A 15167-nucleotide genomic window follows, 5' to 3' on the forward strand; every position below is an offset into this window, starting at 1 on the left:
CAGAATGCAATGTAGGGCCAGCAAAGCAGGAAGGGAGGTAGCTAGTTGGCTGTGAAAGCCCCACCAATAGCTAGTTTTTGGTCATCAATTCATGTATGAATCAGTGATTGAAGATCAGATACTTTATTAACGGTCATCCAACCAGCTAGTCACAAATCAACACAACAAAATACACAAAATTAAAACCAACATCCCTTTACACATATATAAAATCATAAAACCATCAGTTTATACTCTCGATTTTCTTTCTTATCAACTGTGCAGCATGGCAGAAACGGGCCACCCTGAGCGATATATCAGGATTTACATTAGATAGCAGAAAAGCAAGCTGCTCCTCCACCTGCATCCCCGTTACAGCACCAAAAATTGGGGAAATTATTTAGATCGCAAATCATCATAATTTGGACATTGCAGAATAATGTGGGCAGTTGTCTCCACCACATTATTATGGCAGGGGCACAGTCTCTCTGAATAAGGACGCCTTGCATAACGTCCCAAAAGAACTGCTGATAGAAGTGCATTGCACCTGGCTTTAGTAAAAGCAATCCTGAATTTTGGAATAACGATGTTATAAAAATAACTGGCAGGAGAAAGCATAAGAGCTTGCTCCGCAAGAAAAACATATGTAGAAAGTCTGGCTCTCGCAGATCTCATTTCAAGATCCACCAACCTCTGACGCAAAATTTCTTTTGCATCTCCCGGGCTCATCATCGTTAAAGACTCAGGGGAAAGATCGCAAAAATTAAAGTAGTCCAGGCACCTCTTTTCCCAGGAGCCTATAAAGGGATCCAAAAAGATCAAATGAGTAAAATTACCCTGCCTCGAGAGAATCTTCAAGAAATAATGCAAGGCATTTAGCCACATCGACATCTCTATACTTGGGGTACCGGATTCCAGCCTAACCACAGCATTCAGCACACATCGGGGGACATACATCAGTTGACGCAAAAATTTGGTCTGGATCACCTCTAAAGACCTGGTGTTTAAATATGGGGCGATCTCAGAACCATAAAGCAATTGAGCCCTAGTTTTAGCATTATGCAGCCTTAGAGCCGCAGGGAGAAATTTGGCGCCTTTGGATGAATAAAAACGATAAATGGCACCAGATGTTTTCTGTGCTGGTTGACCGACATAGTTTTTATGGGCCAAACGGCCACCTTGATAGTGAAAAATCACCCCCAGGTATTTTATTAATTTAACCTGCTCGAATCAGTGATTGAAAACAAGCACGTTAAAAAGCTGAAACATAATCACTAAGAATTTCTCAGGATACCTCTAGTGCAGCCATTTTCAACCACTGTGCTGTGGCACACTGGTGTGCCGTGAGTGGTCCACAGGTGTGCCACAGGAATTTGGGAGAAGGTCATTTATTAATAGGGCCAATGGGGGATGTGAGCCCCCACTGGCAGCATGGTGTGCCTTGTCAATTTTCAAAAACCTGGGGGTGTGCCTTGACCATTTTAGTGCCTTGTCAGTGTGCCATGAGATGTAAAAGGTTGAAAATCACTGCTCTAGTGTAAAACAGTGAAAAGGTGTAGTCTTCAGGTCTTCAAACAGATAAAAAGAAAAAATACTGAGATGAATACATGAAGTTTGGGTTTTCATATAGAGGAGGGCTTATATTAATATTAATTACAAACATTCAGCTAATATGCGGGATACAGTTTATGGAAGTGGGCCACCAAGGGATATGAAAGTGAAAAAGGTTGGGAAACACTGCAGGAGAACCATTAATCAAATCCTTCTTTAAGGTGCTCTGTGTGTGTGTGTGTGTGTGTGTGTGTGTTAAGACAGAGGTTATGGGAGTGTGCAATTCAATTCACAGCAGAGAGACAAGCAACAAAGAATGATTGTGACAAATGCAGCTGTACATAGTTGCAACCCTATTTACTCAGAAGTAGACCCATTACTTTCCATGGGTATTATTCTTAAGTAATGGTGCACTGAATTGTAGCCTGGGACTTTGTTTAAAATGGAAACGATGATTACATCCTGGTGTTTAGAAAAACAGACCTCTGCAAAATGTAAACATTTCCAACATGGAATGAGGCTGTAGCTGCATTTGCAAAATGGATCGAGGTTTGCATGATTTCAGTTGAAGCTTTTAGCCCTTTTCTAAGGAGGAGAATAAAAGGTTAACTTTGGCTGGAGTTTTCCAAGGAGTTTACCATGGAGATTAACAGCCCTCTTATTATCTCTGCATTACTTCTGTGGTGCTTTGACTTGAAAAGCTCTGCCTCTCTGAGCACCTCAGAGATAAGGCTAGGTGATAATCTAAGTCTGATTTATTAGCAGAAATTTTTTGCCCTATAGGTGAATATCTGTGGTAATAACTCAGAAAACAACCACTTTGTTTCCTTGAATTTGAGAGATTGTAGAGATGCTTAGAAATCAATTGCATCAGACCAATTGATGATTATTGTAGTTGGTATCCGCAGTGCACTAGAGCAGTCCTTACCAAACTCCTACAAGGGAGTTGGGAGCATTGTAAGTTGTTGTGGGGAAGGGAGGAAATCAGCAACACGATCCCTAGGATTGTGGTGCTGCTGGGGACAAGAGATGGGTTTTACTACTTACCTGCAGCCAGAGCTGCAGTCCTGGGGGGTGATGGGAAGCCCTCCTCAGAGCTCCCGGCACCTGCAAAAATGTGAAAAGAGAAAAGAAAAGGAAAAAAAACAGGCACTTCAGTTTCATCCCCAACCAGAAGTGCCTGGTTCTTCTTCTTTTCTTTTCTTTTCTTTTTTTTTTACACTTTTGCAGAGGAGCCCTGCTGAGGGCTTGCCCACCCCCCAGACACTCCAGGATTGCAGCATTGGCTGCAGGTAAATATAAAACTCTCCTCCAACTTCTGGCAGCAGTGCAATCCTGGGGAACACATTACTGCCTTCCCCCCTCCCTATCCCTTAAAGAGGCATTGGCCAGTGCGTTCCAGGCTGTTGGGTTGCGACCCACCAGTTTAGGAGCCAGTGCAGTAGGGTTTTACATACCTGTTTTGGGGAGCATTTTGGTCAGCCTTCTCATTCTAGCCTCTACTGGACAAAATAGACAGTCTTCTCTAGGTACGTTCCATTGAGCAGATACCCCATAGCTTTCAACAACTCTTCTAGGTAGTTTGTGATGCTGAAGAGAGAGAGTGGCTGTGTTCCATTAGTTTGTCACAGAGAGTCAGCAAAATGTGCAATCTGATCTGACCTGCTATTCATCAGACTGCATCCTGATAAAGTGGTGGGGAGACCACACACTGCCTTTTTATTTCCTCTCAAGGTGGGTGCAGCATTCCACATCAGTCAGGACTTCACGCTGACTTCTTCAAAGGAAGAACGTGTTGTGCACATGCTTGATTAGTTATTTTTCTTCTATGTTGAAAACAGCAAGCTGTTCATATGCTACTGAGGACACTGCTAAAACCTAAATGTTACACCCAGCATCTAGCCCACTGGGTGATCAAAACTTTCCTGACTTATGAATTAGCTAAGAAGGTTTAGTTGGCTTTATTGCTTCATTAAAAGCAAACTGCAAGGGAATGCGCTCATCTTCTGTTGCCAGCCAGAGAGGTGTCCTGCTCACAGAGCTGCAGTGTGGTCAGTGCCATCAACCTTTATAGGACACTATGCCCTGGATATGAGGTCAAGAGTGGATGCTTCATTTAGGCACGCTGTGCTGAAAAGCATCTTCTCCTGATTGACTTACACCCTTTCCCCATCCTTGTTTGTTGTATGTATACTGTACATTTAGGCTGACCAAGGAGACTTGCTGTTCTTCCTCTCCCTCTGTTGCAGCCAGATAGAAGTTGAAAATGTTAAGGCAGTATCGTAGACAGTAATGTTGTCATGGTTGCTGTGTGGGGTATTATTAATAAATGGTTTTCTCAGAAGGAGATGGGAGACTAGCCTTTACTGCAACATTCAGAGAGATGTGGTTACAATCAAATACTCGGCTCCATAGACAAGGGTTCAAATAGTATTGTGCAGAAATAAAAAACATCATTTTAAGTAACAGATGGAAGGAAAGAGAACTTCCTCATAAAGAATATGGATATATTATTTTCATATTTTTATACTGCAATTCCTCCAAAGAGCTCAGGATGGTGTACATAGTTCCCTCCTCTTGTCCTCACAACAAAAGTGAGGTATGTGAGGTGAGAGATAGTAACTGACCCAGTACGCTTCAATATATCTAGTATGGTTGGGAAATCTTTTCAGGGGTTTCATACAATATGGAAATTTTGACATGATACATTAACATGCAACAGTTGTATCAGGTAGTGAACACCTGACTGGAATGCCCCAATATGTATTTGAATTTGGGATTCTGCCTGTTTGCTGCTCTGGGGGTAGTCATTCATAAAACTCTTTCATATGACTCTTACTAGGAGCTTAATTAGGGTTGTTTTTGTGTGTGTGTTAATGTGTGATGGTGTGTAAACAGAATCTAGCACTAATATGGGTGCAATGTGCTTTCAATATAGCCAAAATATAAATAATATACAGGTGGGCCCTGATATCCATGGGGGCTGTGTTTCTGGCCCCCTACTGATTCCAGAAACTGCAGATATCCTATATAAAAAGCAGCCCCATGCCCATTACAAGTACCTTTTATTTTCATAGTTGCGCTTGTAGCACAAGAGTTTCTTCCTTTACCTTCTTGCTAAAGAATTGAATGCACACTACAGAGAAGAAACTGACTGGAATTAACGGGAAGCAGGAGTTCCTGCTTCCTGTTGACATTCAGTTAGTCACCCTCTAGAACAGGGCAAAACACATTTCATATGGAGGGCTGAATAGCATTCATGATGCCTGCTGAGGGCCAAAAGTAAAATCATTAAGCAGGAAGTGACATCACTACACTGGTCATGATAAGAAATAAGCACTCTGTTTTCACTTAGGAGCATATTAGGTGCAAATAGCAGAAAGGGAAAATACGCAAATCTTGATCGTATTTTCAAGCTATGGAGAGCTCAGTTATCATGTAGGCTGTCTTCCAGTAGTGAGCTCAGCAGCTGAGAGCAGCTGAAGGTAGTGCTGGGAGAGCCTGAGGGCCCTATAAAGAGCTTCTGCGGGCCTGTTTGACACCTCTGTTCTAGAGCGCAGGCTGCTGGCCTGCATGTTCAGTTCTTCAATTTAGCAAGAATGTAAAGGAAGAAAAACACGTGCTACAAGAATGACTATGAAAACAAATCTTACTTGTAATATGGGTGTGGGAGGGTCCCCAGACGTGCAGATAATGTAAAAAGATTCTGTCCTACTGGGTCTGTGAATGCAGCCTGTAGCTACCAACAGGAGATGGAAGATTCACAAAATAAGAGATTGCAACATTGTTCCTTTTCCCCAAAGTACATGAACTGCATGAGATGACACCTTGTGGCCAACAGAGGTCAAGATGGAGTCCTGCAAGCTTGAACTGAGTTCCAGAAAGAGTAGTGTCTGTACAGTATTTCTTATTATGGTCTGTTGATGTACAGGCCTGCACTCCTTAGCAATGTACCAGCTAACATCAGGATCACATATGTGATGACCACATGTGGTCATTGGGGATGCACACTCCCATTCTCTGAATGCGAAGGGAGCTGGGCTCCCCTCGCCTCCGGAGGGTTGTCTGAGCCTCCCAGAGGCAGTGCACGTCCTAGTGCTGCCTCTACAAGGCTCAGACTGAGGGAAACTGTGGCTCTTGTGTGATTTCTGGCTTCCTCCGTGAAACCAGAAGTTGTGTGAGAGCCTCAATTTCCCTTAGTCTGAGCCTCGCAGAGGCAGTGCTAGGATGTGCGCTGCCTCTGGGAGGCTCAGACAACTCTCTGGAGGTGAGCGGAGCTGAGCATCCCCTTCCCTGCGAAGGGTTCAGATTGCATCAAGCACCGCTTGACGATGGGGATCGCGGTCCCGATCCCTGTTGTTAACTGGCGCTTGACTGTATATAGAGACCAGAAAAATGATCCAGAAATGTATTGCTGGTAATAGTTGAGGTTTTCAGACAGTCTGCTACAAGTTTATACACTGTCTATGGTTTATAGGTTATATGAATACGAGGGGATGATTCAGGAATAAAACAAAATGAATTGAAAACACCACTTGTAACAGCAAAGTCTTTTTGTCTAGTATAAAAGAACTGTATTTCTGATCTTCACAGATCATTGTGGAGTGTCCAAGTGACACTCCCTTTCTTCCCATTTCCCTGTTCTACAAATGTATATTTTTAAAAGTGAGAGTTTAAAGTTAGAGGGATTGTATGGGGAATGTATGCCAGTAACATTTCTAATTACTTATGTGGGAAAAGCCGATACTGTTGTCTCCTTTGATATGTTAGCACCAGACTAAGAATTGAATCAGAAATATACTGCATCTGGGTGATCACCAAAATAGACTATTTCATTTTGCTCTCACACTGAAAAGATCACACAGTAGTGCTGCCTCTAGAATCTAACTGGAAAACACTGACCTTAGCTAGCTGTTGTGTTAATAACATTGCTATCCTGCCTTTTTTCTCCCCTCACGTCCATGTTATCCTCAAAGCAGCTCTGAGAGATAATGGCCACCCCAAGGTCACCAAAGAACTTCAAGAATGAATGGATTGTTGAGTTTAGATATCCCTGCTCTGGCTGTTAAACCACTCTCTTAACAGTCAGTCAGCAATCTAGATATGGATTTTATAGATGATATGGAATTCCACAGGTAATGATGTTTCCACGACTGCTGGCAGACTTTGCCTGATCAATAGGCTATTATAATGGTATCCCTACTTAATCATGCTGCGTGCCCTCTTGTTCATGCATTATCTTCCCCCAGGCTTATGCCTTTTGCTCTTAACCTCTTATTGGTTACAAATTTGGTTCTTGTGTTTCAACCTAATTGAATAGATACTCTGGTTATCTGCCAGTGTTATGCCTTGTTTTAGGCAGCCTTAAACCTTGGGCAGAACGCAGTAAAACATTTTTGAAAAGCACATGGGTGGAATTGTCTGCATCCTTCTATTATAAAGTTAGCCATCTGTACACAGCTTTGGTAAGACTTTACTCTGCAAAATACAGTATCTTAAAGACATGGACATTTAAAGACATAAGACATTTGGTCTTAGGTTTGAAGACCTAAGGGAAGATGAAACTGCTTTCAAGTGCATGAACACCAAACTTTTCCTGTTATATCAATAATTCTATCCTTTATGGTAACTCTGACTTGAGTTAGGATTTTCATTGCATTGTTAGTGAATGATTTTGAAGATCTGCTTATCTGGAGGATTTTAAGCTGCAGAGTTTAATTTGATTTTACAGAATTTGTTTTGTGTTTTTGTTGCTGAATGGATCCACCTCTCCTCCCACACTTCCTCCCTCCTCCTGCAGAGGCTGGCCTTCATCTGTCATGCATTCCCACCATAACTTTACTCAGACGGCTGTGAAGGAGTACAACTACTTTGTATTCCGTATAGTTCATTGCATTCATATTCTCTAGGTCACTGGAATGCTGTTGTCAGAAGATAAAACTACTCCAGCTTATGACAGTGTCTAATTTTTTGTGATAATAATGTTGGCAAGAACAAATAGTAAAAGCATTAAAAAGGAACTTGTTATAGAATCTCCACAAAAGTGCCAGGATGCAGCAGCTTCTGAAGCAGAAGTGAACAGTCCAGTAGAAGTTTTGGTAAGGGTCTGAGAGATTGCATAGATAAATGTTTATGCTGATAAGTCCTGCTAGCTTGTAAAACTGCTTAATTTTCTCCTGACTGATAGGTCATACCTTGTAGTATGTAATGTAGTATGTACCTTGTAATGTTTGCTGTTCCCTTGTAGTCTAACTTTTGTGTCCTTTCCAGTAGCTATATTCTATAACATACCTTCCTCTTTTATAGTTCAATTAACAGTTTTCAGTTCTTTCCTATATGTCTGTCTGGTATTAAATTAGTATAATAGATCAAAGGAGGAAGTCATAGTTCTCTGATATTTGAAACAATATAAATATTCTTTGCAGTAAATTTCTGCTGTTTCTGATTATTTTTCAGTTAAGGTTGTTTTTTTTTTTGGAAGTAATTTAATCTTTGCAGCGCACATATATTATTGCTCTTGTTATTTTCCTGTAAGGCAGTGCTTTTAACATGTGCTTACTGAGGATTTTAATAGTTTTAATTTGTGAATTGTTTTTCATTGAAAAACAAAAAAGCAATATACTTTCTGAAGGAGAAATGTTCAGATTCTGCTTTGTATAATAATATATGTTGTACAAGCAGTCTGTATAGTGCAAGCAAGGTTATACTGCTCGCTTCTGACTGCACATGCTTCTTGCAACATCAGAGTGAATTTTGTCTCCCAGATATTTATGCTTTTGTTTATTCATATGCACTGTGGCTGGGGAGTATCTTATTATGTTTTCATAAGTGTTTGGGAGTAAAAAGAGAATGTTATGTTTTAATAGCTCTTAAGTTGATACCAAAGGAAGTGTGTACTGGTAACAAAATAGAATGGAAAAGTGAGCCACACCCCTCATTTAGTATTTTGTGTTGCAAAGCCAGTAATCCTTGGGTGTGTATTCTATGCTGTGTCCAAGTTTTCACTAAAGACTTTCTGAACAAGTTTTCTGGGCCCTTTGAGGAAGGCTTATTAACTCTTCTTATTTAGAGCTATTGGCTTTTGGGGAGTCTTATTTTATCTGCAAAATAAACTTTTAAATTGAGTTATGTTACTATACATATCACCTTGTAAAGTGCAGCTCTTATGCACACTGCAAGCAAGCAGGAGGCAGGGGAAGAAACACTAGCAATTTTGATTTCTTCTCACATTTTCTATGTGAAATGGAAACTTATGCATGGATTCCAGGTACGTGTGGAGTAAAATGCACATAGTTCCTGTTATACAGAAATTGTGAAACAAATAATACTTAACAATGGCTTTTTTTGTTTTGTTAACTATATTACTTATCTATAGTTACTTCTGATTAGCTAACCATGATTGGTCAGAAACAAGTATTTGGAACCATGGTTTAAAATAGATTTTCCTCAACCATGATTTAGCATAATGAATATATTTAGATGTTACTTGATTTTACAGCTGAATCCTAACTAGCTCAGGCACAGCAAGGCTGCATGGCCTCTGTGGTATCCAACATTAGTAAGGAGCAGCCAGAGGTCTCCTTGGGGCAGTGGCATCACTAGGGTTTGTGTCACTGGGTGCGGGAGGCTAGCTCATCGTCTCCATGATGGACCTCCTCCCATGCAGTGGGTGGGGCAGTGCCCTGGGCGGTGGGTGTGGTGATGCACCATTGCCCTGCCCCTGCTGATTTTTTACTATAATTGGTTGACTATAACATTGGAATAGAGATATTTCAGCATGGATTGTTTCATTGCATTCTAGATGAAATTACACATCAAATGATATATAACCTGATGGTATTATTCAAAAACAACAAGATTTTAAATTTTTTTGGCCAGTACTGTGTCACCTCCCTTTGCATGTCACCTGGTGCAGCCCGCACCCCTGCCATCGCCACTGCCTTGGGGTAAGGGGATATTTTTGCTCTTACCCCAAGTAATGCCCCAGCCTCCTCAATGGTGCTACTTGGATCTGCACCAGCTGTTTAGCTGGCACACATCCAAGCAGCCCCATGTAGGGCCTTCAGGCTCACGAGGGAGGTAGGATGTGGTGGAGGCCTGCTCTGTCAATCCTGCCTCTTCCTGGACCTGATCTGTGCTGTCCACCCTCCCCCTGCCCAAAAGCACTCCCTCCCCACCTCCATTCCACCCTCCTGCTGCCCCTCCACCACCCAGCACTTCACCTAACTCAACTGGCAACTGTTCTTCTGGATGCAACATCAGCAGGGAGGTGGCTCAGGCTTTCCTGCTGGTGTTGCCTGCCTGCACGGTGCCACAAACTAGCTTTACGCCCATTTGTGACACCTAGCGCAAGGTCAGGGGGCATGTGCCTGCGGAGTGGGTAAGTAGAGATTGCGCTATCTGTGTTACATGCATGAGTTGTAGTAAGCTTTAGGCTTGCTTACTCCTTTTCTCTCTGTTCTTTATTACCTTTCTGGTTCTCAGCAAACCATTGTTTGCCATGCCATTGGAACATGGCATACTATGGTTAGCATAAATAAAAATTTGACCTTAAACAAGGTTCCAAACCAGAGTCTGAGAGTCTCTGCTGCTTTTGCGTGTAATACCAAACCCTGGTTTGACATTAGATCTGAATGCATTTATGATTCGTTCTGAAGTCATGGGAAACCATGGCTTTCTGCTATGTGAATGAGCCTTTCATCTCCTGTTGGTTCTTTTGGATTTCCTTTTCCAATTTCTCTTTTAGTGTTGTTTTTTTGCCTTTTTGTTGCTATTGGGTATTCAAAGTAGCATGCACAATAAACCATTCAACCATATTAGTAGCAGTGCTAAACACTTATCCTGTTGAACACATACAGTTACTTTAACATGTACTATAATTGCTTAATGCTCTTTGATCCTGCTTGTAGTATTTGCATTGAGATGTCATAAGAAAGGAAACAAGGGTATGAACTAGAAAGTAGAAATGAATTCCTATCTTTTACTCATTTTGAGAAGATGTCTTCAACACCATGGTCCATTTATCTCTTACTTAAGCAAAGAGGTTACCTCGTTATTAATGTACAGATAATTCTAAATACAGTTTTAGAGGAAAGTAACCACTTTCAAAATATGACGGTCTGGGTTCAAATCCCTGCTTAACCATGAAGCTTCATGAGTGAACTTGGGCCAATCACTGTGTCTCAGCCTCACCTATCTAACAGGTTTGTTGTGAGGACAAAGGGAGGGAAGGGATCATATATACCATCCTGAGCTCCTTGGAGGAAGGGCAGTATAAAAATGCAAAAAAGTTTAAGATCTGTATTTTAGAGACATGAAACTCTCTCCCATCAGCTTGGAATAGTGTGAAAGAGTAGAAGTAATCTCTACAGAGCTAAATAGTCCAGAACTACCTCCGTCACCCTGATTGTGAAGGTATAGAATGGAAAATGTTCATAAGGGAACAGAAGAGATTCTGTCTTCCTGGAAAGTGGTAGTGTCAGTGTAAGCAATGCCAAAGTAAATATGTTGTCTTAGTATTCTTTTGTTTGAGATGATGAAATATCCTTCCTGTTACTGTGAATATGAGCTTGTAGAAAATCCAGCAGATTCTTCTTTTAAGAGAACAGAAACTATTTCAAATACATTTGATTAGTCCTAACTACATAAGTACATCTTCAGAGTGGGAATGCTTTGGTAGCAGTAAATTCACATCATCCTGGAAAATCTAATAAGGTCTAAGCTATATGTACTGTTAAGCTTGTTGTTGGGGCTGATGGGTTTATTCGTATCTGAGGATATGACTGGATTGCCCATTGGGTTTGCATCAATGGGAACTTAGCATGCATAGGACAACAGTCCAGATGAGCATGGTGGCAGCGGTTGTAGTAAAGCCCCTGTCCTCCCTGCAGTCTTGATCCATGACTTCCAGTCTCATTGTTGTTTCCTTCCTTCTAAGGAAGCAATAATGGAGTGCAATGGGACTTACTCCCAGGTAAGTGTGTCTAGGACTGCAGCCCTAAAGTCAGGGCGCTTCAAACTGGGGCGTCGTGAGGCCCCAACCAGAGCATCCTGGCTACTTCCCCTTAAGGGCATCCTGGGTCACGTCACTAAGGGGGCTACAGCCCCTGCAGCAGCCTGTTGGTGGTGCGGGGAGCCCTGCACATGTGTCTGCAGGGCTCCCTGCAGCCTGAAAAGTGAAAGTGCAGCGATCGTGCTCCACTTCTGGTTTTGCTCTCCTAGAGCGTTTGAAAACCACTGCCTAAAGTCATCTGTAATTCAGCCAACTGTGTTGGTGCCATTAGCAGATCTTTGGGATTCAGGAGATAGTAAAAGCAGCAATACTGTCATTTTTAGTGGCAAATTTAAACTGTGCTGCTAAAAACATAGTAGGTTGTTTTATTAACACTTCTGAAATAATATGCTATAATGTAACAGGCTTATATTGAAGAAAATAAAGGACAGACCTTTGTTGAACTGCAAGTTGAGCAGGAGAACCATATTTTGTGAGACTGAAACACTGAAGTTCAAACAACAAAGAATTTTGTGGCACTTTGACTCTTTTGTTTTCGCTTCAGCTGGCTAACAGGATTGCTCTGTTAGAGTATAAAGCACACATGCCAAAATAAGTAAAGAAAAAAAAATTGGGGGGGGGGGGTTTAAAATAAAGCACTGCAACCATGTTTTCTAATCCTTTCCTGGATAAAATAAATATGAATACCAATAAATTATTAATAACACTTAGAATAGGTCATTGTATACTAAATTAAGAACTCTAACAGGAGTTGTTATGACGATTGGACATATTAAGTGTTTTTCTTGTATCAAATTCATTTTAGAGCTTGCTTTTCTAATTCACATTTTCTTCATTAACATGCCAGTACTGACTGAACACAGTTCTTGGAAGTCCAGTACCATTACCAGGCAATGGAATTTTCCAAAAATATTTTCTGGGGTGTGAACATAAAGATTAAACGAGTTAAATGTAGAATTAAGCGTTCAAAAGAACCATGAATTTTCCCAGTTCTGAGTTTCCTCATAATGTTGGCAGGTAAGGTAGAATTTTCAAGAGAATTGAAACCTGGTCTGAGCTTTACATTCAGCTAGTGGCGAGTAGCTAATTCATATGATGTTTGTGTTCATTTAGCTATGTAATTACCTGAGATTTCTTTGCCAATCCACTTCAGCTTTCCTCTTACTCATTCCCATGATAAAATAATTGTATTGCATTTGTATAATTTAGACCAGGTCTGAAAGGGACAGAACATTTGATTAATTCTTTCCTTGCTAGCTGATTTCTTGTCAGTGGCCTCTGTAGCCTCAGCATCTCTTTCTGCACACCAGTTCTCTGTTGCAGATGCCCCTCTGTCTGTATTTGCATTCTCAGCAAATACAGGTTTGGAAATGTATGCTGAGTTAAAATGTAGTTCTGATTTAAGACAGTGTCATGAGAGGAGGATAATTTTACTTGAAAAGAAACAAGTTAAACAGTATCAGAGTAAGTGTTGTTCAATGGAATATGTTTAACAATGCAAAAATTATGGGTTGTATCCTTAGCTAGTCATGGCTGTTGGCCAAACTGCAATTACATTTAATGGTGCAAGTTCTGATGACCTTTCTGAAGTACAGACATACCACTGTATTCCTGCCTTCCCCAGATACTGAAACACCAGACAAAAGGGACCCTGTGCTTACTGTGGTGCTAAGCACTCATATCTTTGCAGCCTGTTATAGGATGCTAGAGGAGGAACAGCAGAAGTAGTCAGCCAGAATGCTAACAGGAATCGGAAAACTTCCTGTTAGTCTTCTAGCATTCTATGACAGCCTGCAAAGGAACTGGGGCTTCCTGTTAGTGTTCTCTTAGTTCTAGCATTCTATGCCAGGCTGCAAAGGAAGAGACATGAGTGCTTGGTACCAAAGTAAAGGATAACAGATAAGTAATGGGTACCTGGGATGGCAAAGAACTGTGGATATGTGAATCAGCAGGTAAGTGATCTACAATGTGGGGGACACCTGTATGTTATTTCCTCAAGACATGTGTTTCTTCAGTCAGCCCTTACTATTACTGCAGTTTTTATTGGTAGATAGCCACTTACTATTCTTTGGTAGAGCAACCCAATGTATCTGATAACCCAATGTCTCTGGTATAGTTTTGTAATACTATACTATTTGTACTATCATCACTTCCATTTTGTGTAAACACTTCCATCTTCTCTGATCCAATGTTTTGAAAACCAGCACTCTTATTTGGAAATAACCATCATTGAGTTCAATGGTTTTTCCTCCAGTCTTTTATTTACATGCATAGCAGTGGACATGGGCAGCAGTCAGAAGTTGAGAGCAGTGATTGGGATATAATGTATAAACTCTTCTTCCTCAGTGTTGCTGAAGGAAGCATGATGAAGGGGAGCTGGAGAGGTAACACTTGTTCCTGCTGTCAGTTTTGCCAGAGTGAATGCAACAGAACTTGCTTTCCAGTAAATACGCATAAATTATTTTGTTTGGCTGCAGTTCTGTGCACAGTTACCTGAGAGTAAACCATATTGAACAGCCCAATACTAACCATTTTTCAGCACTGATGCAACCACAATGCAGGCCTAAGATAATGGAACAAACATTCCCTTACTTGATGAGGCCTCTGTTACTGTCTCATAACCACAGAATGTAGTGTGCACCCCGTTGTGATGGAATGTTAGGATGGGCTGGACATCAGTGGGGCTTATGTTTGAGTAAGCATATATAGGATTGTTTGGATGCTTCCTAGAGTTGACAGCACCTAACTGGAACCACACATGTGGCTTGCCCTGGTTCCTTTCCATCTTCTTGGTGGAATCTTTGCTGTCACAAGGGTAAAGGAGATATATATATATATATATATATATATATTTTTATTTATTTATTTAAAGGTGAGATGACATCTGCCTAGTTTCCTGTTCTCCCACTGAGAGATCTCTACCTGTATGACTCCTAAAGAACATAAGAGGCAGTCCAGGATGATCTGGTCTATCCTCTTCATCAAAAATAATATTTGTAACTTTCTCAGTGAGTTAATGTCCAAATTAGGTAGGTAGATATATTTAAATTGTGACTGGAACCTCTGCATAAAACTAGTTCATGTTGTGTGGACATAGTTTGCACCTTTTTATAACCTCAGCAAATGCTTGTTTCACGATAAAACTTTCCACGATATGTCTCTGCTTCAAGCTTTCAGGAAATGAGAGTTTTCAGGAAGCATTTGTAAAAACAATAGTTTGGGAAATGTGTGTAGGAAATATTTCCACTTGACAACATATAACTAGTTGTTCTTTCAAAGTGTTGCTAACAGACCTGGGCCCTGATCCAGAGATGAAAAGCAAAACAGCAAAACATTTTGCATGCACACTGATGGACTCATATTCTTGCAGTACCATTTGTAATGGCAACAATAGATTCTTACAATGCTGGTCCATTGTTAGGAAGAGTAGCAGCATGGGAAAGAAGTGTACCTGTACTTGGTTCTCTACTGTAAATTGACATTAAAAGACCAATGTGTTATGGGCTACTTGTTATGAAAGAAAGAGCATGAAGATGTGCATACACATGCAGCTTTGCCTGCTATGCATGATTAATTGGAGGAGTCTCCTCCCCCACAGTTAACTTACAGTTCAATCTTGAGCTGC

At 41.0% G+C, this 15167-nt stretch overlaps 1 protein-coding gene across 8 annotated transcripts in view; it reads left to right on the forward strand.

Moving 5' to 3' along the window:
• DOCK9 (dedicator of cytokinesis 9) overlaps positions 1-15167 on the forward strand; it is a 162972-nt gene that overhangs the window by 38921 nt on the left and 108884 nt on the right. For 3 of the 8 annotated variants that reach the window (XM_066620092.1, XM_066620099.1, XM_066620098.1), the window contains exon 1: positions 7388-7628. The exons of the other annotated variants lie outside the window; for them this stretch is intronic. In XM_066620092.1, coding sequence (XP_066476189.1) covers positions 7512-7628 — 117 coding nt within the window. In that variant the 5' untranslated portion in view covers positions 7388-7511. Of the gene's footprint in view, positions 1-7387; positions 7629-15167 lie in introns of those variants that run through there. 8 annotated transcript variants of the gene reach the window in all.

The sequence above is a fragment of the Tiliqua scincoides genome, chromosome 3 (genome assembly GCF_035046505.1).
Source record: "Tiliqua scincoides isolate rTilSci1 chromosome 3, rTilSci1.hap2, whole genome shotgun sequence".
Taxonomy (NCBI): Eukaryota; Metazoa; Chordata; class Lepidosauria; order Squamata; family Scincidae; genus Tiliqua; species Tiliqua scincoides.